The following is a 27,942-nucleotide window of genomic DNA, read 5'->3' on the forward strand; positions in this document are numbered from 1 at the left end:
ATAACAGAGAGAACACCAAAAGTAAAAAGTAGACAATACCACATGAAACGAAAGATTAGGAAAATTAAAATTATCAGTTTTACATCAGAGAAAGCAACAACATCCAAGTAATGTAACCATAATATTTCATAAACACGCAATATAAAGTTACCCTAAAAGTGCATAAAGTTACCCTTGAAATATATATGAAATTACCCTAAAATTGCTAAAAGTTAGCCTAAAAACGGTAAAAATTATCCTAAAAGTGGTAATATTTAGTCTTATAATAAATAAAGTTATCCTTCAAATATATACAACTACCCTTAATATAATAAAGTTACCCCAAAACTGGCAAAAGTTATCCTAAAAGTGTTAAAAGTTACCCTAAAGGGGTTAAAAGTTACCCTTGTTTTCAGTTTTCAGTCTAAAGATAGTTTTCACGAGATCTCATTCCTATATATATATATATATATATATATTTATTTGTTCATGCTTGCATTGGTAAAGGAACCAATAAGTTGGTTAGCTGACCTATTAATAAGTGTGTCTTGTTAGGATCGAGAGTTTTCATCGAATAAACTAGTCAAGTTAAGGTCGCAAACTCAACTCAACTGTGAACCGATTCAAACTTAACACGATTCGACACATTTGTTATCTCTATATCCAGTAGTTAATGGTCAATAATTCAATATCGTGTTATGAAGTGAATTTCGTGCAAATATATTTCTTCAAAAGACTATTAAAGTATTGCTACTTCACGATTTCACGTCAAATGTATCATCCGTCAGCCATTTGTGTAGCTTCCGCTATCAATGCTCTTATCTATGACTGCTCTTACGTAATGTTCATTGAATTAAAATCTGTAATTAACTATTATTCTTCCTTCACCGACGTAAGCACTCGTATATAAATATGGGTTTCCATTTCAACATTTCATTAGTATAATTCAAAGTGTGAGCAGGTAGAGTTCTGAGCAAATACTGAGCTCACAGACTTAAAAAAAATGGTATGATTAAGAGTGTAAGTAAAGATATCCTCAAATATTTCGTTTTTTCTTCCACAAAATCTTATCAACTTTGTCGCATACTCTTGTGTGTATATTGAGTCCAATAGGAAAAATATGATACAGAAAGCATTAAACTCAATTAACATGCAGTCCTTGATCACATATTTCCTGCCTTTCCTATTGTTCTTATTCTTCCTCCACAAATGGGTCTCAACAAAATCCATAAAAAAACAAAATTTACCACCATCTCCACCAAAACTACCAATTATAGGACATATTCACATGCTAGGCATGCTGCCTCACCGTACGTTGCGATCGTTATCCGATCAATACGGCGAGCTCATGTTGCTCTACTTTGGTAGTAAGCCTACTCTTATAGTCTCTTCTGCTCGAGTAGCGAAAGAGGTCATGAAAACACATGATGCTGTAATTGCTAATAGATTTGAGTTTATCATAAATGGTAAGCTATTTTACAACTACAGGGATGTTGTTACTTCCTCTTATGGAGAATATTGGAGGCAAATGAAGAGTATATTTGTGTTGCAACTTCTAAGTAATAAAAGAGTTCGGTCGTTTAAGAATATACGAGAGGAAGAAACTGCTTTGTTGATGAAAAAGATTTCGCAGAAAAATAATAATAATACTAACAACAGCAACAATAATAATAATAATAATAATAAGAAGAAGAATGATAATGATAATGATAATGGTGCTATTGTAAATTTGAGCGAGATGTTTATGGTGTTGACGAATGATTTGATATGTAGAGTTTCATTTGGTAGAAAATACGGTGAAGATAAAAAAAGTGGTGTTGATTTTAATGTTATAAAGGAATTTGTTGAGTTGCTTGGCGTAGTTAATATTGGGGATTTCATACCTTGGTTGGGCTGGATGAATAGATTCAATGGTTTGAATGCAAAGGTGGAGAGAGTTGCAGAAAGGTTTGATTTGTTATTGGAAGATATAATTACTGAGCACTTGAACCGACTAGATCAAGCACGAGATTTTGATAATTATGAAGCCAAGGACTTTGTGGACGTTTTACTTAAAGCACAAAGAGAAAAGTCTGTTGGTTTTACTCTTGAACGAGAAAACATCAAAGCCATGATACTAGTAAGTACTATTGCATGCTTATCTACTACTCCTTCGTTCTGTTATTAACTTCATCTACTTTGACCTTTAACTTCAATAATACAAAATTTGGACCACTAATATATTTATCAATGTAATAGAACATAATTATGCATATAACTATACTTTAAAACACACAATGAGACTAATCTAGTAACATTATTTGGGTCCCTACTAGGAACTCATTGGTAAAAAAAAACTTATACTAGACCAGCATCTCTAGCAGGTCAGAAAGCCCACCTATACAGGTCAACGCTTGAGAATAGGGAAAAATAAGGGAATTCCTACTCCTAAGTACAAATAGGTAGTGGAGTTCGAATACGTAATATTTTAAAGGTCAATCAGCCTAGCTACATAGGTTAACGCTTGAGAGTAGAGGGTATATAAGAAAATTCCTACTCCCAAGCACAAGTAAGTTGTGGGGTACGAACTTCTGGCGTGAAAATCATAAGTTGAGTTCCCCACTACGTCGACCAAGCAAGCTTGGTAAGATTGATCTAATCACAAATTATATGATAATATATACTCTTTTATATTATTATTTATACATGGAGAACATGAGGGTATGCAAGGAGTCCAACAACATATAGTACGAAATTATATAGAGTCCAAAAATATATTATTTTGAAAAAACTTACTTCATATTTGAGGAAACAATTGGTTTTGTAAGAGACCGCCTATTTTTAATTTAAGATTAGACACGGCCCAAGCCCAATATTAAGAAAAGAACATGCCATATTTTTTCAATATAATGACTTGTTTAATCTATTTAGGGACCATTTAATCTATTTCATGACCCGTTTAATCTATTCAGTATTGCTATTTTTTGACCCATTCAGTGACTAGTTTAATCCATTTAGTGACTATTTTAATCTGTTCCGTAAGACTACCAAATTATTTTTTGAAATTGTTTGTTTTAGTTCGAGGATCAAGAAAACAAAGGAAGGAGAAGAGAAGGCATGACTAGAATAGTGTTGGGTTAGAGTGAAATGTAACAAGTTTGTTAGAAAAGTTCAGTATTGAGTTTGTCTAATTTTATGTTAAAATAAGATTGCCTATTTTAATAATTTATGTTGAGGAAATCACTTGATTTTCAGTGTTAATAAATTTATCAATGAACAATATTTAAATTTTCAACTTTTCATCTTTAATATCGCAACATCTTTTTATTTTTTTTTATAAATTTAGAGCCTTATTTTCATGTTAGAACAACCTTTCCAAAAATTTGAAAACCACCCTGTAATCACTTATAATATATGGTTGAAAATCAGTGCATAACAACTAATAACAAATAGAATTATATAATATTACTCCATTTTATGACAATTCTTTTTTACTCATTTCCTTTTCTGAAAGTCAAAATTTATCAACTTATAGCAAAGATATCCCAATAATATAAAAAGAATAGGCATAGGACGTGGAATTCTCTTGAATTTGTGTGGATGTGTATTCAAAATCCTCCCACTCGATAAACCTTCTCCTATATTCACTTGTGCTGAACTTCTAAACATCTCCTATTATTACTTAAAATCGCTCAAAAAAAAATTTAAAATTACATATATAACTTTATCTTTTTTTATTCTTAAATCACCACTACCACTCACCTCCTGCTGGCTGCCGCCACCACCACCACCCACCTCACTCCATCACCCTCACCTCCATCGAAATCATCCTTCTCTCTCCTTCTTCAACACCATATGTGTACCACCACCCACCCACCTCACTCCACCATCCTCACCTTCACTTCCTTCGTCGCACACAATCACCATCACTTCATGCGTCGGCTGTCACCCTTCTTGTAACCACCACCACCTCCACATAAAAGCTGCTGAAAAATGGCCGGACATTCCCCCATGGCCAGAATGTCCTGGCCGAACGTTCGAACCATGGGGCGAACGTTCTAGCCGGACGTTCGCATTTTTATTAAAAAAAATCCAGTTTTCTTTTACGTGGGTGGCTGCGGTGGTGGATGTCGCATGAGGTGATGGCGTGGATGATGATGTCGCGGGAGTTAGGTGATGGCGGTGGAGGTCGCAGGTGATGGTGGGGATGGTGAGGATGGTGGGTGGTGTGAAAAAAGGAGAGGGTGAAATGACAGTGGGAACTGAGAAGGTAGGTTGTGGTGGTGGGGGTGGTGGGTGGTGTGGAAAAGAGGAGAGGGTGAAAGGGCAGTGGTGGTGGTGGGGGTGGTGGGTGGTGGAAAAAAGAAAAGGGTAAAATTGTCTATGAAAATAAATTTGAGGCGATTTTAAGTAATTTTAGGATGATATTTAACAATCCCCTCGGTGCTATTTTTTATTGTAAACTTACCATACCCATCCATTGTGATATGAAACCCTCATACGTCATAACCCTGCCAAATCAATACTCTTTCCATATCCGGTGTGATATGGCCTATGGGTCCCCAGCTAACCCCGTGCTAACTCCTCTATTTGGTTCATCTATTTGTTTTACAGTTAACACTAAATTACCCACTGTAGTCTGTAATCCTAAATATTACTCCATTAGATAGTGTTTCAAGCTTTTGTTGAAAGTTAAGCAAAAAGTAGATCGGAACACAATTTCGTAATTTATTGCAAATCTTGAAAAAGTCTTCTTTGAAAGGCTTTCAAAACTCTTGGACTTTGGTTGAGTGTCAGCGTCTGACTTGATATAGAGTATACAAGTGTCCCCGATACTTTATTAATTTGACCCCTCCAAAATTTGTTTTATTGCTAAATTATAATGTGCCACATCACTAATAGTGGCATACAAATTTTTTATGAGTCTCCTAAGATTTGAGGGATAAAGTGCAAATATGGAACAAATCTTGAAAGATTAGTGAAATGCTATGTGGCCGACTATGTAATTTGGAAGAAATTACGGGAAGATGCAATCTAACATGAAATTTATTTAAGGATACAAAGTGACGCAAAGTATAAACTTTATATAAATTTATTAACACGTAATATAAATATTGATGGTTAAACATGCATCTTCATTAAAAAAATACAATGAGTAAAGTATTTTTACACGAAAACACTATTACAATATTGTTCTCCATTCCATAATTATTTTTCGTTTCATAATAAGTGAAACACTTCTCTAAAAAAAAGCTCTCACATAAAAGAGAGAAGTGCTTCACTTATTATGGAACGGGGGAATGAAGTATTAATTTTGATCATTGATTAATATTTTAGCTTTCAACACCGACAAGAAAAAACAGAGCATAAGATTTTATATGAATTCTTGATACTTTCAGATCATAAGTGATGAGCAATGAGTAATGACAACCGAACTTTCTTTCTTTTCTGCATTGCCAATTCTTTTATTTATTTTTGAATATGAATTATTGATATATTCTAATATACATATTACCACCCATATTTATGTAGGACGCATTTGCAGCAGGGACTGATACAACATACACAGTGTTAGAATGGGCAATGACAGAGCTCTTGAGAAATCCTAGAATAATGAAAGAAGTGCAAAAAGAGGTACGAGAAATTGGTGGAGAAAAACATCACATAACTGAAGATGATCTGGAGAACATGAAGTACTTAAAAGCAGTGATGAAAGAAACACTACGGATGTACCCGCCGATACCATTACTCGTGCCTCGCGTTTCAACCCAAGATACAAAGATTAATGGCTATGACATTCCTGCAGACACTCTTGTTTTTGTCAATGCTTGGGCAGTTCAGAGAGACCCTGCTATATGGGAAAAACCAGAGGAATTTTGTCCCGAAAGATTTCTGAATTCTTCAGTAGAGTTAAAAGGGCAGGATTTCGAGTTGATTCCGTTTGGAGGTGGACGAAGAATTTGCCCTGCAATATCATTTGTGATGGCAAATAATGAGCTTGTGTTAGCAAATCTTATGCACAAGTTTAATTGGAGATTGCCTGATGGAGTTAAAGCTGAAAATTTGGACATGTCTGAAAGTACTGGTCTCACTATACACAGGAATATTCCTCTTCTTGCTGTTGCTACGCCATATTTTCAGGATTAGACTAGTTGATTACTTGTGTTGTGACTATATACATGTAATAACTGTGTTAGTATATGATCAGTATTTCTAGAGGTATAAGGGCAGTTCAGATACTAGACAGTACTAATAATTACTCGTAATTTCTTTTTAGGGGTGTTCCTATGCTGTGTTCATGTATTTTTTTTTTTTTTAATATCTACATGGTACTTTCACCTTTTATAAATTCTCCACCACAGTACTGTGATTTTAAATGCGTCTTGATCATACCCTTACTATTAGTACTTACTCCCTCCGTTTCATATTATAAGACATGCAAACCACTTTTACGCATATTGAGAATTTCGTTAAATTTAGTTAGATTTAGTTAAATTTGCATTAGTAATAAGAATTGACATTAAATATTGTATTGATATAAGAAAATAACCTATAATCTTATCTTGATAGTATAAAATTGCATTTAACCTTACATTGGTAATGTACAATGCCTTATATTTTGAAACAAATTTTTTTAGCTAAAATACCTTATAATTTGAAACAGATGGAGTACTACTTAGTACGAGGATATATGCATTCTAAACTTATTTTTGGGGTTTAAGACTTATTTTTGGGGTTTAAGATGGATATCATTAGGTTTGAGTTAGTTTTGCCTCCCGTCATAACAATAAGTTCAAACCTAAATATTGCTTTTACACTCCAAAATAAGATTACAAACGTACATCTTTTTTGCTAAGTAAGAAAGGTGTATATTAACTTTAAAAAACGATTTACAACCTAAACTATCTAGAAGAGACCAGACAATAACCAATCAAACATATTATGTATCACATATACAATTAAACCACTCCCTATCTTTGTATGTGATTCGCCTTGACATAACAACAGTAACTCTATGTATCAAAATCTCCTTGAACATATGGAATACTCTCTCATGTCTCCAACCAATATCATTCCAGGTTGCTTTATTGGGCGCCCACCATACCCAGTATACAACAACCAAAACCGCAGCTGACATCACTTTCCTCTGGAAGTTAGACTTCCTACTTCTTTTGAAGAATAACACAATTCTATGAAAGTTAAACTACATGATATTCAGGCCCAACCATTCATACATCATCATCAACACTCTCTTAGAGTAGTCACACATAAAGAACAAGTGATCATGACTTTCAATCCCATTTAAGCATAACTGGCATCTGCTATTGTTAATCACACCAATACTGTGCAATCTGTCTACAATTCTAAGCCTCCCTTGAATAGAGCGCCAACCAATAAAAATGATGCTTTGAGACTGCTAGATAGTTTATTCCATATAAACTTGTCCCAATATACCTTCTCCTGCTCACCAATCATCTTGTTGTAGATCTTTTGAGCACTAAACTTGGTCATGCTTCTCATCTCTTGAAGAGAGTACTGTCTTCTAATCTCTTCCTTTACTTGGCAAAGCTTCTTCCAATACCAGCTGCAATTTGTTGGTGGAATGTACTCTAACCAGTCATGATCTTTCATATACACTGTATGGATCCATTTGATCCATAGGCTATCTTGTTTACAAACTATAACCTATACATACTTGGCTAAAGTAGCCTTATTCCATTCCCTTATGTAACAACTCGAATTTCCCGATAAGCTTACAGTAGATTAAGCATATTAGAAGAGATGTTGGTCGAGATAACCCAGACTATTACCATCAGCCTCACCAAATCGGAAAGTGTGGAACTCAATTTCCAATTGTATTCAATTCCAATTAGCTATTACAACAACACCGTGATTCTTAGACTTTATCCTCATAAATTTCTATAGAAAATACGGCAGAATTTCCTTTGAAAATAGGACAACCCTAAATCGCAAAAATAATTTTAAACTCGTTTACAATATCAATAAATAAAATATTCCCCAATCCAAAAAACACAACAATCTCAATGCTTTCGCGGAGCAACAACCAATAGAGAATCAGGAGCACTAACGACTCCTAGAAATATCAAATCGAGAATAAATAATCAATAACTAACTGTTACAAAGTCAAGCATCCTCGCCTCGAAAATAAATACAACACCACAAGTAATCTTGCGATGGATAATAGCTTTAACTCTCGAAAGAATAGCTTAAGGCTCGAATCTGAAATTTATACGGAAACTGCCACCCACCAAGTGACAGGCCACATAAATGACAAAACAACATACACACATAGCAAAGCTGAGTACTAAACTCTTAAATAAGCTTAACACATGCTTTGGTGGCTTTTACTTGAAAACGACTCAGCAGTCAACATAGTCTCAATAGTCATACTGTCACAACATGCATCACATCAACTCCTGTGTTCGAAGAGAGAGATTGATGGGGTTGGGGTTTTTGGCTGGCAAAAAGAATAGGGGGAGGGGGTTTGATTTGGTTCACTTAGCTAACAACAAGAAAAATGAGGTGGGAGTTATATCTTCCAAAAATAACCGACGACCAAAGGAAAAATAAATTGAACCAACTTTGGTTCTGTAATTTGCTATATATCGTTCAACTAATTGTACATAAAACCCAAAATATAAAATATGAATACTTTCATAAAATTAAATCAATATATTACAAACCTACATACAGCAAATTCAAATAAAATAAGAATTTTGGAAATATAATTAACTTAATAACTATGATCAGCCTTTAATAAATGCTCTTAAAAATAAGACTATTACACCTTAATATGCCTTATATACCCAAGCCACCAGCTGCTTGAAGGGATCAAACATTGGACCAACTAACATTATCAGGCTTTGGCGCTATAATAAGTACCTAATCAGGGAAAAGCCCTGCAAACCTTCTCCATTTCCTTCAAAACACTACTGTTAATAATAAAAACTTGAGCCCAGTATATGTGAATATTTAATAGGACTGAATTAATGAGTAGTGTTCTACCAGCATACGACACATGCCTACTACTCCATACTCTTATTTTGGCACAGATTCTTTCCACCATCCGACTAGATTCAACCATTGAAACCTTTTTAAAGCAAATAGGAATTCCTTAATACTTAAAAGGTAACGTACTGTGCTTAAACCCATAAACTTTTTTCATTTTCTGGACCTCTTCACTAGATACATTTGCAGTGTAAATTCAGACTTCTGCTGATTAATACATAACCCGAAAGTTTTTGAAAAAAGTATAAAGGCTTGCAACATGAGGTAGAAAGATAGAAATTTCCCTTCACAACACAAAATGATATCATCTACAAATACCATATTAGTTAACTGCATAGTTTACACCTAGGATGAGACCCAAACCCTTGGCAAAAGCTAACTTTCTTCATTACCCTTGACATATATTGCATACACACCACAAAGAGGAGGGGAGATAAAAGGTTTCCCTAGCTGCCTCAGACCTCTCTTAGATACAAATAACTATGAGTAGACCCAGTTATCATCAAAGTGAACTTAGGGAACCTCACACAAACCATAACAAGGTCAATAAATTTCCTTGGAAATTTAAGTCCCACCAACATTTCCTCCAAAAACTCCTACTCTATAGTGGCATATGCCTTTTTCTATGTCTAACTTTATCAAGTAACTTGCTTTTTCATTTTTCATCCCATATAATCTCTCATGAATAAATGCCCCCGATTCTCAGCTATCAAGCTAATTCAGGCAACACCATCTTAAGCCTGTTACAAATCACTTTTATAAAACACTTATAAATTCTATTACAACAGGCAATTGGCGTGGATTCAGAAACATTGTTAGGACAACTCACTCTAGGGACTAAAGTAAGAATGGTGGAATTACCTCTGTCAATAATCTGCAACTTGAGAATAGTCTGGCACTTCATTATTCACCTTAGAGCACTCCCAATGATGCCCCATGTATCTTTGAAGAAATGACTCCCAAATCCATCAGGACCCGGAGCTTTGTCTCCAAATAGATTAGAGGGATTTATGTACCTCATCAACAGTATAAGGTCTTTCTTGCAGTATAACATGCTCCTCAGTTACAACAAGACCCAATGTAATTACCTCTACATGAGCTTGTCTTCTATTACTAGCACTAATCCCAAGAAGCTTCTAGTAGTAATCAAGGAAGGCGGTATTAACTTCTTCAGGAGTCTCCCTCCAGACACCATCAATATGAAAAATGGCATACACAGTATTTTGCATTCTCCTAGCTTTTATAGACTGGTGAAAGAGGCTAGGATTCTCATCACCATCTTTACACCAAGCCATTTTAGCTTTTGGAGCCAAGAAGTAAATGTACTAAATATGCACCTATCTATAATGACGAGCAACCATTCTCTCTACACTGCTCAACTCCACATGTATAGGGTTCAGATGTAACTCTTTTTGACATCTTTCCAGCTGCTTTCAGGCTACTAGGTCAGAACATTGAATGTTACCAAATCCATCTCTATTTAGCTTCTTTATGTCAGCTTTAATCAATTTCATCTTTTGAGTCACTTGAAACGTTTTTGTATCCTGAACGTCTTTACTCCAACAATAAGATATAAAACTCTCAAAATTGGAAGCAGAACTCTACATTTTGAAGTATTTAAAAGGTCTCTTCCCACTCTCCATTTGAGGGTAAATACTCACCAACATATGAGAGTGATCAAATGATCCCTCTGGCATAAAATTCACAATAATTGTAAGGTAATTATCCAGCCATTTATCATTCACCAGTACCCTGTCTAATTTACAGAAAACCCTCCTCTCTAGTTTGGTTATTGTTCTAAGTATAAAAAACATCTAGAACAAGTAAGATTCTGTAAGCCACACTTAATCATAAATTTTCTAAGATCTTTAGTCTCTTGTGGCCTAACAGGGGCAGCAATCCTCTCATTCAAATACAAAACATACACAATTGAAGTCACCAACTAATAGCCAAGGATCTCTATTATATAAGGGAAGAATGGAGCTATGGTGTCCTCCTATTAATTTACTCAAATGCCCGTTAGTTAGTTAACTACTAACAAAGAAAAGGGTAAAACCAAAGTCAACTCAAATATAACATTAAAAATATAACTTAAATGTTGAAAGAAATCAAGTTATAATTGAGCCACCAAAAAGAGAAATATCTACTATAAGATTTAATACATTTATGCTGAAAAAAAGTAAAAGAAAATATTGCATCAATCAAATATCTTATCAATTAATTTACAAACAGAATCAAGTATTACATCAAAATGGAAAATTCAATCAATTAACAAAGTGAAATGATTTGTTTAACACAAAATACTATGTTAATATAACATAAGACATCCTAAATAAATTTTCTTAATATTCTTTTATTGTTCATCAAGTTTAATTTTAAAAACCTAAAACACGCAAGTAAAAAAAGTTAATAAAAAAAGTTATGTGATAAAGTCTTAAACTATGAAATATAGCCAAAAAAAAAAGTGTAATGATAAATCTTTTAAACCCTATTTATACCCAAAAGTTTAAGATTTATGTTCGAAAAAAAAAAATCAGGCATGCATCATGTGTATAATTTGCTAGCCATTAAAAAAGCTAGCATGACCCTCCAATTCCTACCAAACCATTTTCCTGCCCAAAGCATCATTCATAGCATACAAGAAAGAAACATAAAAGAGATATTCTCCAGTTACATGCATAATCTTGCAATGAATCAATATTGACTAGATACAACCAATATATCAATACGGAAACTCCTAGGATTCCAAGCAACAAGAATACTTCCACCTTTATGATGAGTTGAATTGCTTAGAAAATACCAACCAACAAAAAGATGAAGGTAAGGCTGCCTATATTGCAGGCCTTAACCTTTGTTTTAAGGAGACTTACCATACCTAAAGCTCTCATGCTAAGCAATCTCTTAATTAACACCGTCATACTTCTGAGCAATTTGCCTGACACGTGATTTTCTATATTACTCAAAGAAGTACATATTTGACCAATCTAGGTGTCAAGTTGTTGGAGATGAGAATCAATTTTCTTTTGATACTCAACATTTTGGTTACGTACTTGGCCAATTTGGGTGGAAAGTTGCTTCACCATTTCCTGCAAAGAAGAGCTATGTGGCTGAGATTGAGGGTTGTGATGACAAAAGGTCGAGGATTAGCTTGAGTAAACTAAGGTCTAGGCACATATCTTAAGTTCATATGGTCTCTCCAACCTTCATTATAAGTTGGTAAACTGAGGTCATTGGTAGGAGGTCATTGATAAGTGACATTGATAAGGAAAAACTAGGTCGTCACTAGCCTCCTAATCAAACAAAACCTAACTAAATCACTAAACTAGGTAAAGTGATAAGTAAGGGTCGAAATCCACAGGGACTAAGGAACACCAAAATGTATTGATAAAACAATAAGCTAGGCCGGAATCAAGTCGGAAATTGTCAATAACCAACTAAGAACTACGAAAAAGCTAAATATCAAAGATAACTAAAGTTAGGAGATGGGATTAACACAAAAACTAATCATGAAATAGGCATAAGAATTTAAACATAGAGATAATACATGAACACTACTTGAATTAGCTATTGACCCAACACACAACTCCCATCCTACTCTCATAGGCGGAGAAATCCTCAAAGACATCAAATAAGGACTCTCATCCATTACTAACATATCCCGAGGTTCAAAGTAACCCAAGTCAATAATAGAAATCAATAGGTCACACTCTCATGCCAACCTAAATCAATCAACTCCATCTAATACGACATTCAAGTGATCAAAGAGAATGCAACATAGATTAGAAGAGCTAAACAAGCAATAATTTAATCACACAAATCTCTAAATCCAATCTCAAATGCCCAATTCAATCATGGTTGGGTTTTCACCCAAACCCTAACCAACAAACTACTCCATAAATACAAAAATGAGGACTTTAGAGAAATTAAACTTTAATAACATGATAATAATCATTAATCTAACATTAAACTAAATAAAATAAATCATAAATAATTAAACTAATCATGAACAACTAATCTAAGAAAAACAATTAAAATAAAACAATAAAAGAGGAGATAGAGTAAGAAATGCTCATTGATTAATGGTTGAAAGTTTCGATACAAATGTCACCCTTGAATCTACAATCTTCCATCTTTCTTTGAGTTTTCCCCCTTTTCTTCCTAAAGTAATTTATGGAGGCCAAACCTCCTTAAAATCCTAAAAACTAAAAATAAGAGTGGTGAATATAATAAAACTAGGCTAATAATAAAAAAAATTCCCCATCTAAAAAGATGACTTAAGATATTTATACTCCTCCTAATAAAAAGGAAAGAAAGAAAAAGGAGAAGAAAATAAAAACAAAGAATGAAATAAAAGGAAATGGAAGAAAAAAAAAGAAAAGAAAAGAAAAAAAAAAAGAGTGAAAGAAAACGTGTGTACTGTGAAGTATACAGGGGAAAAGAAAAGTCAAAGAAAGAAAATGAAAAAGGTAAACAAAAATAAACCAAAGCCCAGACTCCATCTTCTTCGCTGGGATTTTTTCTTGCTTCGCTACATCATCACTCATGATCAACGGCCCATCATCGACAGTCCATCATCATCAACGGTCCATCATCATCGTGAATCTTCATCAACGCCATCATCATAATCCATCTCGCCATCTGGATTATTTTTCGAAATCGATTTGTTCTGTTACCAAATCTCTTCTCAACCATAGATTTACCTTCAAACAATCACAGCCATTGATGTATTTAATGAATCTCTTAACACGTTTTTCTTTGAGCGCCCGCTCCAAAGTCGCTCATGGGTCGCTCATACATTCAGGGCCGGTCCTGATATTTTAAGGGACCTAGGCGAACTTTTATATGAGGCCCCTCCGTCTTTATGATAAAATAATACTGACGTGTTTGTTGGAAACACTCGCTAGTTATCATACAGTAAAGTATGATAACTATTAAAATAGACTAAGCTACTTTTGTGGTAGTGTTATTAAAAAAAATTTCTTTTACTTTTTTTTAGGTTGCAATATTCACTAATATATTGAGACGAATTCAACAATATATTACAATTTACATCTGATTTTGCATATTAGTTAGAAAAGTAAGGTAAAATACGTTAAATAAGTAGTTTAAGTTTGAACATATTTAACTAAAAAAATGTGAAAAGTCAAGATTACTGATCTCGTAATGATGATGGATATAGAAAAAAGAACCCTAAAATGGACTAATGAGAAAAAAAATAACCCTCTCTATTTTAATAATGAATACGGTTGATGCATCGCTTCTTAAACCTTGTCTGAAACGTAATACTATCCCATCTCTTGTACAGAGTAATTATCATTCACTAAAAAATGGAGGGCTTGATCTCTTCTTGGCCATTGTTGTCAATAATTATCGTGATTTTAAAGGAAAAATTAGACTACTCAATAGACACATCAAATAATAAAAACATAGAAAAAGAATTTGAGTGGTAAAAATTAAAGTTGCACTTACCTAATTTGCCAATGCCAATGACTACAGAAAAGGAGAAGAATCAAAAGATTAATTGCACAATAATGTTTCACGTTTTACTGAACATTGAAACTTTGTGGTTTTGTGTTGCATTTATTCCATCTACATGTAATTAATTAGGAACGAAAACAACCTTGAAGTAATTAAAATGCAACAGTAAAATCTTTGGGCCCCTATTGCTCCATGGGCTCTAGGCCACGGCACCTCCCGCCTACCCTCAGGGCCGGCACTGCATACATTCTGCCCATCTTCTGTTTTGTAGCAATTTCAAACGGAGCGACCGCTCCATATAACATAGGAGCGCCCGCTCCTCTTGCCTAGGACACAATGCGCAAGTGAGGTTGGCGGTGCTGCAGGCCATGGTGATGGTGGTGCTATGGTGTTTTGGGTTAATTAGGGAAGATGTATGGATGTATGGTGGCTTGTGGCTTGTGGTTTGTGGTGGTGTGGTGTAGGTTAATAGTCATGGTGTGGTGGAGGATATGCTTGTATATGATAATTCCAAATTGCACATTATAGCTCCAACAAGCTCCCCTACAAGCACAACCAAACATGGAGGGAGAAACGAGACATGTACAAATAATAATAACTAAAAGGAAAGAAAAATAGAGATTTAAACTAAACAATCTATAAATTAACAAAACAAAAAAAATACATGAATTATGAAATTAAGAGCTAAAAGCTAGTAAAAATAACTGAAAACTCCAATTAAGCTACAAAATATAAAGAAGAAATAAAGACTAAAATAGGTAGAAATTTATGAAAATAACTATGAAAATAATGTAAAAACTACTCCTAGAAGTGACATAAATGTCACTTATCAAACTCCCCCAAGCTAACTTTTGCTCGTCCTCGAGCGAAACAGGATGAAACACAAGGGAAGAGGATGAAATTCAAGGAAAACAAAAAGGAAAAGAGATGAGAATATGCACTAACTCACTTTCGTAGGAATCACGGTTGCATTTGGCATATGCAACAAGCTCTTTAAACCCCTAAATCGCTCTAGAGGGCGAGTGAGATCTCGCGAGGGTTTCCCAAGAGCTTAACCTTACAACTCTTATATTTTCATCAATCATTTATTTAACAAACTCAAAATTTATGCCCAAGTCAACTATCAATGAAATGGTTCACAAGCAATGATAAAGAGCAACTTTAAAGACAACTAATTTTCGAATGTACTCATAGGTTATGGGTGGAGAAAGAAACTAATCAAGATTGCAATAGGACACCTAATTAGACTTTTTACTCGCTCATTAGGGAACACCTAGCTATCCAAAAGACTTATGGCTCTTCAAGTGTTATAGAAGCTTAAACCACTAGTCCACCATCCCTAGACACACAAATAAGCCTTAGACTCCACTCTACTCAAAACTTAAGAAAATAAAACTAAGTGTGGGAGGCATCCACAAATTGACCTCTTTCATTGAAATTCTTCTATTCTCTTTTTTTTCACTTTTGTTTTTTCATTTTTCACGCCCTTTTTGACTTTTTCTTTTTTTGGCCTTTTCTTTTTCCCTTATTACGGGAATCTTTGATATACAAGGAAAATGTAACTACTCACTAAAGAGAAACATAAGAACTTGTGGCTTTAAGTGCCACTTATTTCAAACGAAAAGTAAAAAACTAAGCTTCTTGTAGAGCTTTGCTTAGGACATGATGAGCATATCTAGGGACACAAGGGACCGCAAATTTGAAGCTAAAATTATCCAAGCATGAGCAACATAGTCAAGATTCAAGACTAGACATCCAATTGAGCATTCATTAGTTTCATTTTGGTAGACTCTAATGCAATCAAGATTAATCACCTCCTAAAACATCACAACCCAAGCTCACACTCTTCCAAAAAGGAGCTTTAAACATTTACTCAAAATCAAAGCAAGGAATCCACATATATCATCAACTAGCATCTTCCTTGGGCATGAAATGCTTTGTACCTTTCTTATTGCTCAATTTTTTTTCATTTTGCCAAATATTCTTTTTTTCATTTTTTTTTCAATTTTTTCTTTATTAAGAAGAACTCAAAACTTGAAGGAAAAAAAAGAAAGGAAAATATTTTTTAAAATTTTGAAATTTTTGAAAATGATAAAAGTAAAGAAATAAAGTATATACACTCCCCAAGCTAGCGAATAGCTACTCCCCCAAGCTAGAATAAGCATTGTCCTCAATGCTTGAACAAGACGATCAAAGGGAGGGGGGAGGGAAAAACATCCAAACCAACAACATATGTCCACAATCATAAAGCATAAGAGAAAGAGAAAAGGAAGAAGCTACCGGATAGTATGTGGGTGTAATACCCGCAAATGACCCAATTTCCACTTATAATCAACTTTCAACACCATGATTTGCTTTCCACGTGCTATCAGAATGATGCTATTCCATTATGTACCTAAATAAAAAAGGATAGAAAATAATAAAAATAAAGAAAGCTAAAAGAAAGAAAATGAAAGCAATAAACACGGGTTACTTCCCGAGAAAGGCTTATTTAAGGTCCTAAGCTTGACCTTTCTAGTAAATAGCAATTCAAAGATCGCAAGAGTTTGTCAAATGCACTAGCACACATTTCCATTAACATAGCATATGCAATATTAAATAAAAAGCATGCACAAGATATAGTGCAACTTATGCAAAAGAGGAAAGTATGCCAAAACAAGAAGGATCAAAAGGAAAAACAAAGAAATAAGAAAAAGAAGAATCAAAATAAAAAGAAGAATAAAATGGCAAAGTTTCCTCAACAAACTCTTTTTTTGTGGCAATCTCACTCTCTTCCTCAAAATTAATCAAATTGGGCACTTGAAAGGGAAGGGATGAAGGTGGCTCATTTAATGGAGGTATTTTGGGTAAAAAAGGGAAAGAGATGGGAAAGGACGGAAGTAGGTCAAGCTTTCTTGAAAATGGGATATAAGGTGAAGGAATAGAAACTAAGGTTTCACAAATGACTTCTCCTATATCATAAGTCTTCAAATCACAAGCTTTTTCGACCAATGACTCCTTACAAACATCTTTTCCATCCTCTAAATCCTCAAAAACATTACCAACCACCAAATAATGTATCTCACTCTCAAATTGACCAAGATCTTCACTCGAGCAAGAAGGGATAGTAGGAGAGGGTAGGCACTCTAAAGCACAAGGAGGAAGAGTAAGGTCCAATTCATTAGAGGTAGACACATTAGATTCAAAAAGAGAATGAATAGACTCATAAACATCCTCAATTTCAACAATATCCTCAATAATAGGCCTTTTCTCCTCAAGAGCATATTCCTCATCATCACTACTCTAAAAACCATCAAGATCTAGGCTACTCTTTCCCAATTGATTTTCATTTTTAACATCCCTCAAATCAACATCATTAAACTCAAGAATGTCATCATTGCAACCGAATTTTTCCCTAAGCAATTTCAAATCAATTTCTAATTGCAAAAGGGAATCAACAATAGTTGGGGGAACATTTTGAGAATCAAATTGGGGAAAGGGTTCATGATCAAGCATATGAGATTCATCATTGGGAGCATGGGATTGATCATATGAATTATGCAAGGGCTTGAAGACAATTATAAGATGCATGGGCAACATTAGCAAATTCATCCAAATGAAAGGAAGATGGGGTGAAATACAAGTCTGGGTTCATAACTAGAGAAATTTTCAAGATTTTGATTAGCATGCATTGACATTTCCCATTCATATATATCTCTAGCCAACCATTCAAATAGACTCCAGGCCTCATCCAAAGATTGAGCATGGAAATCACCATTAGACATAGACTCTACCACCTTTCTAGTTTCTTCATTTAGACCCTCAAATATCACATCACATATTTTCCATTTTTCAAAACTATGGTCACAACCAAGAGAATCTCCAAGCCTCCAATAGTACCTCCAAAACACTTCATATTCATATTGGGGAAGGGAAAAGATTGCCATTTTTGAAATTTTTTTTAAGAAAAGAAAATGAAATCAAATAGAACAAATAAAAGAGAAATATTCACAAATAGCCTAGACTCATCTAATCAACACAAATCAATGTTAGCCGAAGTCCCCGGCAACGGCCCATTTTGACATAGGAAAAACTAGGTCGTACTAGCCTCCTAAACAAACAAAACCTAACTAAATCACTAAACTAGGTAAAGTGATAAGTAAGGGTCGAAATCCACAGGGACTAAGGAACACCAAAATGTATTGATAAAACAATAAGCTAGGCCGAATCAAGTCGGAAATTGTCAATAACCAACTAAGAACTACGAAAAAGCTAAATATCAAAGATAACTAAAGTTAGGAGATGGGATTAAACACAAATAATCATGAAATAGGCATAAGAATATCAAACATAGAGATAATACATGAACACTACTTGAATTAGCTATTGACCCAACACACAACTCCCATCCTACTCTCATAGGCGGAGAAATCCTCAAAGACATCAAATAAGGACTCTCATCCATTACTAACATACCCGAGGTTCAAAGTAACCCAAGTCAATAATAGAAATCAATAGGTCACACTCTCATGCCAACCTAAATCAATCAACTCCATCTAATACGACATTCAAGTGATCAAAGAGAATGCAACATAGATTAGAAGAGCTAAACAAGCAATTAATCACACAAATCTCTAAATCCAATCTCAAATGCCCAATTCAATCATGGTTGGGTTTTCACCCCAACCCCCAACTAATTAACTACTCACTAATCATTATAGTCATCATAATAATACTAATAGAAGGAGAAAATGAATCAAACATGAACAACTAAACAATCAACACACCAACTAAATCAAGATTAAGATAAAAAGTAAAATCTAAACATGGGTTAAACTAATTTTAGACAAAACTTAAATAAACAAAAAGATAATAGTATAAGAAGTAGAGAGAAGAGGAGATATTACTTAAACCATGAAGAAGAAATGAAGATCTTGCATAAAAACAACGATTTTTGTCATAGTCCAAGCTACAAAACCATGGAAATCTACTTTCTCTCTCTAGAACTTCACTTTCTCTCACTAGATTAAGCTAAGAACTCTCTAAAAAATGATTTACTGGAATCAAAGTTCATTTGTCATTAAGTGAAAAAGGTATTTATATCCCCACAAAACGAGGCTGAAATCAGCGTTTAACATAAAAATATCGCGAAAATAACAAGGAGCGCCCACTCCTTGTACAATAGGAGCGCCCGCTCCTAACAAAATGAGGCGATGGAGCGGGAGCTCTTTGGTAGCTCATGGGTCGCTCCAAAGTTTCTGCCAACAAGGTGGCTGCCCAGCAGGTGAGGAGCGCCCGCTCCTCAATATAAAGGAGCGCCCGCTCCTTGTAAAATGTGCTCCAAGGAGCGCTTGCTCAATGGGAGCTCCTTGGTAGCTCCAAAGTCTCTGCCCTCTTCTGCCATCCTCAATGCATAAAGGATCGCCCGCTCCTATTTTCTTTAGAGCGCCCGCTCCTTTGCTCCTCATGCTAGGACCTCCAGCTCCTTGGTAGCTCCCTCCTCGCGCCAACCTTTCTGGTTTGTTCTGCCATGTACAAGAGTTTGGAGGAGCGCCCGCTCCTCTTTTACAAGGAGCGCCCGCTCCCTTCTCCTTTTGCACCTATCCTCAATTACAACCACATTGAAACAATAGTTAGTGGTCAAAGGGGAGGGGAAACAACCACGAAATTCCATCTACCTACCATGCACCGTTAGAGGTTGAAAATGATGAAATTAAGGGAAAAAGTGCATTTGGATTTAAAATTATCATGTAAATCTTGCCAAAATATTCATATGAGTGAGACTAAATTCTCACTCATCAGTCATATCAATAATAAGACTATCTAAATTAAGACCCAACTTTCGTTGATGAACTCAATTAATAAAATAACAATTTAGCATCAAACAAATATTCCTAATTTTAACTCCAACTTTCGTTGATAAAATAAAACTAGGGCTAAATCAAGATGCACAATTGACAATAACAACAATCTTATCAAACCCTAAACATATAATTTAATAACATGGGAATTAGAGAAGAATTTACATGATCAATTCATACTAGGGCTCAACTCAATCCTAGAAAAAAAGACTACTCACTAATCATGGCAAAAAGAACAATAAACATAATAGAAAACATAATTAAAATAATAATAAAGAGAAGATGAGAGATTAAAACTTGATTGAATTGAAGATGATGAATATGAAAGCTTGAATCTTGAATTTTCAAAGTAGCAGTAGAAAATAAACTAGGGCATAAAACTAGAGAGAAAACTAGAGAGGAAAATAACGTGATATTGAAAAGTGAGTAATTAGATCATGTCCTATTCTAATTAGAAAACCTCTAATATAGAGTTCTAACTCCTAAAACTAGTAGGGAACCAAATTACAAGATAACGAAGCCAAATAAATCATTAAATGGCCGAAATCATTAAAATCGCATGCTCGTAAGCAGTTTATGGCAGACTGGACCAACTTTCAAAGCCCATATCTCTCAAAATACAACTCGCCTTGGGCCGTGCGATCTATCGTTGAAAAGCTCTTCAAACCTACTTACAACGCCAATGGAATCAGACAATATCAGCATCAAGTCAGAAGTTATGGATAAAAGAGTGAACATGACTCGATTTTCACAATTCTATCAATGAATCTCAACTCCAACTTAGCTCCAATTTGCATTCAAATACATCCAAAACGATCCTTATCAATGTAGCTTGCTTCCAATTGCTCCTAAATACTCAAGCTTGTCCAATAATGCTCCAATTATGTTCTCAAAGAATACCAAAAACGCACAGGAGGAGTAATATTTCGCAAATTAAGTAAAAGCATGAAATTATGAACTACAATGCACCAAAATGCTCCTAGAATGCAACCTAAATGCAACTAAAACCTATATAAAAATACGACACATCATAGTGACCGGTTTTAATCCATTAATTATTTACACAAAATAAATCCATTAACTAAGCCCAATAAACAATCAAACTAAATAATTAATGAAAACTAACCTATAGTAATAATAAATAAATAATAATGCAAAATAACATATATAAGACATTCAAAATGATGCACTTAGGGAATAAATATATATATATATATATATATATATATATATATATATATATATATATATATATATATATATATATATATATATATATATATATATTATATATATATAATATATATATATATATATAATATATATATATATATATATATATATATATATATATATATATAATTTAACATTTATCAATATTCAAGAGTCAAGACAACGAAATATTAGAGGTGATCATGGGCCGAGCCGGGCCGCGGCAAAAAAAAATTCCCATCGACCGGGCCGGGCCTAAATCTGGGCCGAATTTTTGTGCCCAAAGCCCGCTATTTCGGGCCTAAATTAGCGGGTTTTTTGCAGGGCAAAACAGGTCGGGCCAAAAAATAGACTAAAAAGTCGTTTTTGGCTTGCCCAAAGCCAAAAAAATCGGACCGGGCCGAGACGGGGCCAGGCCGATCCGACCGCGGGCCGAAAAAATCTGCCCAAAACCCGGGCCAAAAACGGGTCGGGCCGGGCCAAAATGATCACCTCTACGAAACATGTCCTCTACATATATAGGTTTCCTCTCTACTTGAAGAAACTTTCCACAGCCATGAATTTCCATTTTAATGAGAGGAAGCTAAAAGTAAGAGAGAGCAGATGAACACAGGAATTGTATTGTTCCTTTCATGCTTTAATCTCCAAGAAAACGACAGAATCATGTCGTGTACAATCTAAGTGCAAAAGGAAACATCTCAATCGTTGCAAAATTCAAAATTGTTCTTTTGTGCAGCTACGTTCTATCTTAAAAAGGTCAATATCGTGATATGAACAAGTTTATTCATATCTGTATGAGACTAAAGTCATTTGTTTAGTTGATAACAAATAGCTACCCACTTCTCTGACTATAGAATATACTTTATGGTTACAGAACAAGCGTAGCCTTTGCTAAATATCAGAGACACTGAGACACAAGGTGCTAAGCAAACCTGTATAACTCACCATATAGAAACGGAAGAAATATGTCCAGTTTCCTACATATATTTGAGAAAGCACTCAACTCATCAAATAACATGCACACTATCTCATTCTCCCTCGCTTCTCTTTTCTTGTTCCTATTTTTCCTTTACAAAAGGTTGTTCACCAATCCCTCAAAAATCCAAAACTTACCCCCATCTCCGCCAAAACTACCAATTATAGGACATCTTCATCAACTAGGCACGCACCCTCATCGTTCTTTCCGATCATTGTCTGAGCGATATGGTGAGCTTATGCTGATGTACTTGGGCAACAGACCAACAGTTATAGTCTCTTCTGCAAGGGTAGTGAAAGAAATCATGAAAACAAATGATCTTGTATTCTCCAACAGACCTAAGTTTAGCATATATGATAAACTGATGTACAATAGCAGGGATGTTGCTACTGCCCCTTATGGAGAATATTGGAGGCAGATGAAGAGTATATGTGTGCTTCAGCTTTTGAGCAATAGAAGGGTTCGAACTTTCAAGGGTATACGAGAGGAAGAAACTGCACTTCTTATGGAAAAGATACAGCAAAATATTGCATCAGTGATCAATTTGAGCGAAATGTTAATGGTGTTAACAAATGATGTGGTGTGTAGGGTAGCATTTGGCAGAAAATACAGTGAAAATCAGGTAAACGGTGTTGATTTTAAGGAAGTGTTGAAGGAATTTGTGCAGCTCTTTGGGAAACTAAGTGTTGGGGATTTCATACCCTGGTTGGCTTGGGTGAATAGATTTAATGGTTTGGATGCAAGGTTGGAGAGATGTGCAAAGAAGTTTGATTTAATACTGGAAGATATACTTACACAACACTCGGCTCGAACAAGGAATTATATTGGTAGTGACTCAAGTGAGAACGAGGAAGCCAAGGATTTTGTAGATGTTTTACTAGAAATTCAGAAGGAAAATTCAGCTAGTTTTCCTCTTGGAAGAGATAGCATCAAAGCTTTGATACTGGTAAATATTCTTGACCCTGTACTATACTATAAAAATACACTGGATGTTTTCTATTGTAATGATAAATATTCAATGAGCCTGGATGCTCATACTAATTTTGTGGAGAGTTTCACCAAATACAAGCCCAATAAATTTCTGTCCCTAATTAAATGACAATAGTTGAAATAATCCACTAATCTTGCTTATATGTTAATCATCGTCTATTTTCTTTTAAAATGTAACAACAAGTCCAACACAAGAGCTTTCCCCTTAACATTAATCATTGATAAAATTTCACCGGCCTTTAAGTGAAACAAGAATCAAACAATAAGATAATGCATGAGATCTCAATAATCTATTATCTCATGTAGGATACCTTCGCAGCAGGAACTGATACGGTTTACACTGTGCTAGAATGGGCAATGACAGAGCTCCTTAGAAAACCTGTAGTAATGAAAATCCTGCAAGAGGAGGTAAGAGGGATTGCTGGAGACAAAGAACTAATAAGTGAGGATGATTTGGAGGAAATGAAGTACTTGAAAGCGGTGATCAAGGAGACTCTACGGCTGCATATACCAACTCCCTTGTTGGTGCCTCGTGAATCAACCCAAGATACAAAGATTGATGGTTATGACATTCCTGCAAATACTCTTGTTTTTGTTAATGCGTGGGCAGTTCAGAGAGACCCTGCTATCTGGGAAGGACCAGAGGAGTTCCAACCAGAAAGGTTTTTGACCTCTGCAATAGACTTTAAAGGGACAAATTTTGAGCTGATTCCATTTGGAGGCGGGAGAAGGATTTGCCCAGGAATATCATTAGCGATAGCTAATATAGAGCTCGTCTTAGCTAACCTTATGCATAGGTTCAATTGGACTTTGCCTGCTGGAATCGAAGGGGACACATTGGACATGTCTGAAAGCATTGGTGTCACAATACATAGGAAAACTCCTCTTCTTGCTGTTGCTACTCCACATATTTACCACTAGAAAATCCTATAATCTATATGCAACTGCAATAAGACTGGGAGATAACAGAGACGCAGAGTAGAAGATCACTTGTGGGTCTCTACTGTGAAATAGTCGATTGAAAGACTAGCGCAAACCATGTTTTACAATCCTAGGTTCTTATTTGCTTACATATTGTACAAGTATAGTTTTCAGTTCTATAATATTTTCTCCAGCTTCTCAGGAAGTAATAACGAGTCCATCTCCAAATTAAGACTGTCATACACTATTGTGCATATGCATGTTGAGTTTTGATGATGAAAAATAATATAATATGTTATAGTATGAAAGTTTGCAACAGATGATTGAGAAAGGAATAAATAAATGAAGACTTTGAAGAAATGAAGAATCAAGATTGAAGTCCAAGTTTATATTCCTAAGTGTAGTTACTTTATGCAAAGTGTAATGTACTTGAACTAGGTGATATACTATGTGCTAAAAATATAGAAATATAAAATTAGTATAATTGTTATTTTATTAGAGTTAAGGAAATAATAATTATGTTAATTTTGTATATCTCTATTATATAAGGGAAGGGGGGAGCAATGGTGTCCTCTTTTGAAACGCCTATTTTGCCCCCCTTCTCTTTCTAAATTACAAAAGGAATGTCAAAATCAAAATAGCGAAAATAAATTTACAACACTCACTCACAAATCACTTAAAAGAAGAAACTTTACAAATCACCCATACAATTGAAAAATCACGTTATAAAAATCATGCAAATCACTCAAATAATCAGGAAACTTTATTAAAACTTAAAAATTAATATACAAACTAAAACTAATAACCTAGAACGTCAATACATACAAAAAACACTTACAAAAATTTACTTACAAATCACTATTCTCAAGAACCATTCACAATTAATGGTGGGTCATGATAAAAAAAAGGTGTATTTGTAATGAAATCAGAAATTAGACAAGGAAAAAAATTATTTACTTTTTTTTATAGTGTTTCCTATATATAATGAAACTTTTACATATATTTGGACGTATTTTTTTCTATTATTATATAATAGCGATAAATTATCAAGGTAAAAAAGTTTATATAAAATATCATTCAAAAATTAAAGTACAACATATCTCTATTATATAAGGGAAGGGGGGAGCTATGGTGTCCCCGAATGAAGAGACTGTCTTACCCCCTTCCCATTCTAAATTACAAATTCACTTACAAATCAAAGGGGGCTTCAAACAAAAATATCAAAAATATAATTATAATAATCACTCACAAGTCAACTAAAATCATAAAATTGCATAATTTACGTTATGCAAATCACTAAAATGAATAAACTTTACACAAACTTAAAAATTCACTTACAAACTACAACCTATGAAAAAATAGACTTGAAATCAAAGTGTCTACTTTCTTTACAATTTATGAAGTACTATACTTAATTAAAAAATCAACTAAAAAATTATAATATTAGAAATCATAAATAAATTCAAAAAAAAAATCTATTTTATTCATAGAATTTAACTTTGAAAAGTAAAAAAAAAAAACAACAACAAATAGAATGGTGAGAGACTTAAGTGACAGAAACTAAACCAATCAAATTTTGCAACTAAAAAACAATTATACTTCGTATGTCTAATGTTCAGATTTTGACTCTTATGCCGAAGAAAATTGAGTTTCTGTTCGAAAAAAATTCAAGCACGCATCGCGTGCAAAAAATTCTAGTCTATATATAAGGAAATTGGAATTCGAAAAGCAAGTTTATTAAAAATGATAAAGTTTTAATAAAAACGTTTTATAAAAGAATTTTTAGTAAAACGTGTTTGTGGTAAAAACCGAGTAAAACAGTTTTATAAAAATAAGATTTTCGAAATTGTTTTTGAAAAAAAAGAATTTGAGATAATAAAAGAGTATGAGATAAAAAGAAAATCAATTGGCTATTCAAGATATAGATAAACATGAATTTAAGGAAAACTTATCGTTTTAGAATTAAAGATAAAGATGAAAAAGGATAAAGTTTCTTTTCTAAAAAGAAAAGATTTATCCCTTAAATTAAGGAGTAAAAGATAAATATATTTTGAAGGATTTTCGTCCACACCATGTACTATAAAAGGGTTAATAATTCATCCTCATAAATCACGTTTTTAGAGAGAAAAATCAGAGATATTAAGAGCTGAAAATAATTTCCTAAGTCACAGAGTATAGCACTGTTCGATTCAGTTTAAGTAACTATTCAACGATTGTAATTGTCCTCGAAATTGCTTGAATAAGAAGCACATAGTTAAGGATCGTTTTCATTCTGTAATCTTACAGTTATAGAGAGTGTCAACACTTAGAGTTAAGTGTTGGGGGTCACTACTAGGGTTAGTTGTGAGGGAATTCTTATTGTATCAAGAGGTTGATATTTTAGGATTTAAAGAAATAAAAGAGTTTTTGTTTCTTGTGCACGTAGATCTCAGAGGTGAGATTGAACCACGTTATATCTTGTGTTTGTGTATTAACTTCATATATTTTTAGTTTTCGCAAAAACTCAAATAAGAGATTTACAAGTACTTGGCACAGTGCCATAATAGAGATTTTACGAAAATCGATTAGATTTCGTCACTCAATTCAACCCCCTTCTTGAGTGTCACCTTGTGTTCCAACAGACACTAAGACACACCAACACTCTTTCTCACTCTTCTATCCCGTGAAAGATCAAGTACATTATGTACTATACTATATACATGTAACCAGTAATGTATTTCTTATGTCAAACACTGAAAGAACTAGGGACTTGTCATAGTATGTAACTATCTTTACCTAATCGAGAGGTTGAAATGAGATAGTGAAGGAAAATTGTAGAAAACAACATACTATGAAGATGCATATCTACAGACATTTTTCTAGGACATTTCATAGTATATAACTATAGTCTATAGACAAACTCAAAATTGTCTCCTCAATTTATTCTCTTATAGCAATTTGGACATCAACCAAAGCTACTAGCAATATAGATATAGTGCCTTAAAATTATTCCATTCATAGTGCCTTGATAGTTGATACAATACCATGACACAACGTAAAAGAATAAGTCTTCAGGGATAACATTTGTATGCAATTAAGCATATAAGACGAAAAAAATAATTGATCAAAATGCCTTTCCTGATGAAATTACCAGCATACCTGAGTTCTGATGAGTATTAAGAGATCTGGTCTTCCTAGTCGTTATGTGCAAAACTATTATGCATGTAGATACATTGTAGACCAACTCTACATATAATAATGCCAGAATTCGGTGAAGAAAACTGATAAAAAAACAACACAAATTTAAATCTTAGTGACACATCAAAAGATGGTTGGGCCAAACAGCAGAAAACTAACATCTACTAGCTGTACAGGTGTAAGAGCCAAAATTTGGGAGAAATGTATCTGGTCCCTAGCACGATTGACATGGTTGAAATAGAGGGCACCACGAAATGCAAGATTTTAAGATTTTCGCCATACTGGGTCCATTTCAGCTCATCTCGGACCACTAGAGTAACCTCTCTTGGGCCAAGCCTTGAGACACATTAATGATAGTGC

General features: G+C 34.2%; 2 protein-coding genes and 1 long non-coding RNA gene across 3 annotated transcripts; 2 read left to right on the plus strand and 1 right to left on the minus strand.

The window, feature by feature from the left end:
• Positions 1 to 935: 935 nt before the first annotated feature.
• LOC104884701 (cytochrome P450 736A117) lies at positions 936 to 6,232 on the plus strand. The gene is made up of 2 exons (XM_010669388.3): positions 936 to 2,098; positions 5,491 to 6,232. Exons 1-2 carry the CDS (start codon positions 1,100 to 1,102, stop codon positions 6,103 to 6,105), a joined length of 1,614 nt encoding a protein of 537 aa, XP_010667690.1. The 5' UTR covers positions 936 to 1,099; the 3' UTR covers positions 6,106 to 6,232.
• A 13,128-nt stretch (positions 6,233 to 19,360) lies between these two features.
• On the minus strand, positions 19,361 to 27,685 carry LOC109133814 (uncharacterized). Its single transcript, XR_007276284.2, has 2 exons — positions 27,544 to 27,685; positions 19,361 to 20,045 (listed from the first exon to the last, which is right to left on the minus strand). It is a non-coding gene; the product is annotated as an uncharacterized LOC109133814 (long non-coding RNA).
• LOC104884700 (cytochrome P450 736A117) lies at positions 22,124 to 24,895 on the plus strand. The gene is made up of 2 exons (XM_010669386.4): positions 22,124 to 23,440; positions 23,791 to 24,895. The coding sequence occupies exons 1-2, from the start codon at positions 22,484 to 22,486 to the stop codon at positions 24,403 to 24,405; spliced, it is 1,572 nt and encodes a 523-aa protein (XP_010667688.1). The 5' UTR covers positions 22,124 to 22,483; the 3' UTR covers positions 24,406 to 24,895.
• Positions 27,686 to 27,942: the final 257 nt, after the last annotated feature.

The sequence above is a fragment of the Beta vulgaris genome, chromosome 7 (genome assembly GCF_026745355.1).
Source record: "Beta vulgaris subsp. vulgaris cultivar EL10 chromosome 7, EL10.2, whole genome shotgun sequence".
In the NCBI taxonomy this organism is placed as follows: domain Eukaryota; kingdom Viridiplantae; phylum Streptophyta; class Magnoliopsida; order Caryophyllales; family Amaranthaceae; genus Beta; species Beta vulgaris.

Excerpts from the sequence above, each read along its gene's own strand:
- LOC104884700 (XM_010669386.4), top strand. The coding sequence starts at position 22,484 with ATGTCCAGTTTCCTACATATATTTGAGAAAGCACTCAACTCATCAAAT. Across the intron at positions 23,441-23,790 it reads GCATCAAAGCTTTGATACTG|GATACCTTCGCAGCAGGAAC; the intron begins GTAAATATTCTT and ends TATCTCATGTAG.
- LOC104884701 (XM_010669388.3), top strand. The coding sequence starts at position 1,100 with ATGATACAGAAAGCATTAAACTCAATTAACATGCAGTCCTTGATCACA. Across the intron at positions 2,099-5,490 it reads ACATCAAAGCCATGATACTA|GACGCATTTGCAGCAGGGAC; the intron begins GTAAGTACTATT and ends ATATTTATGTAG.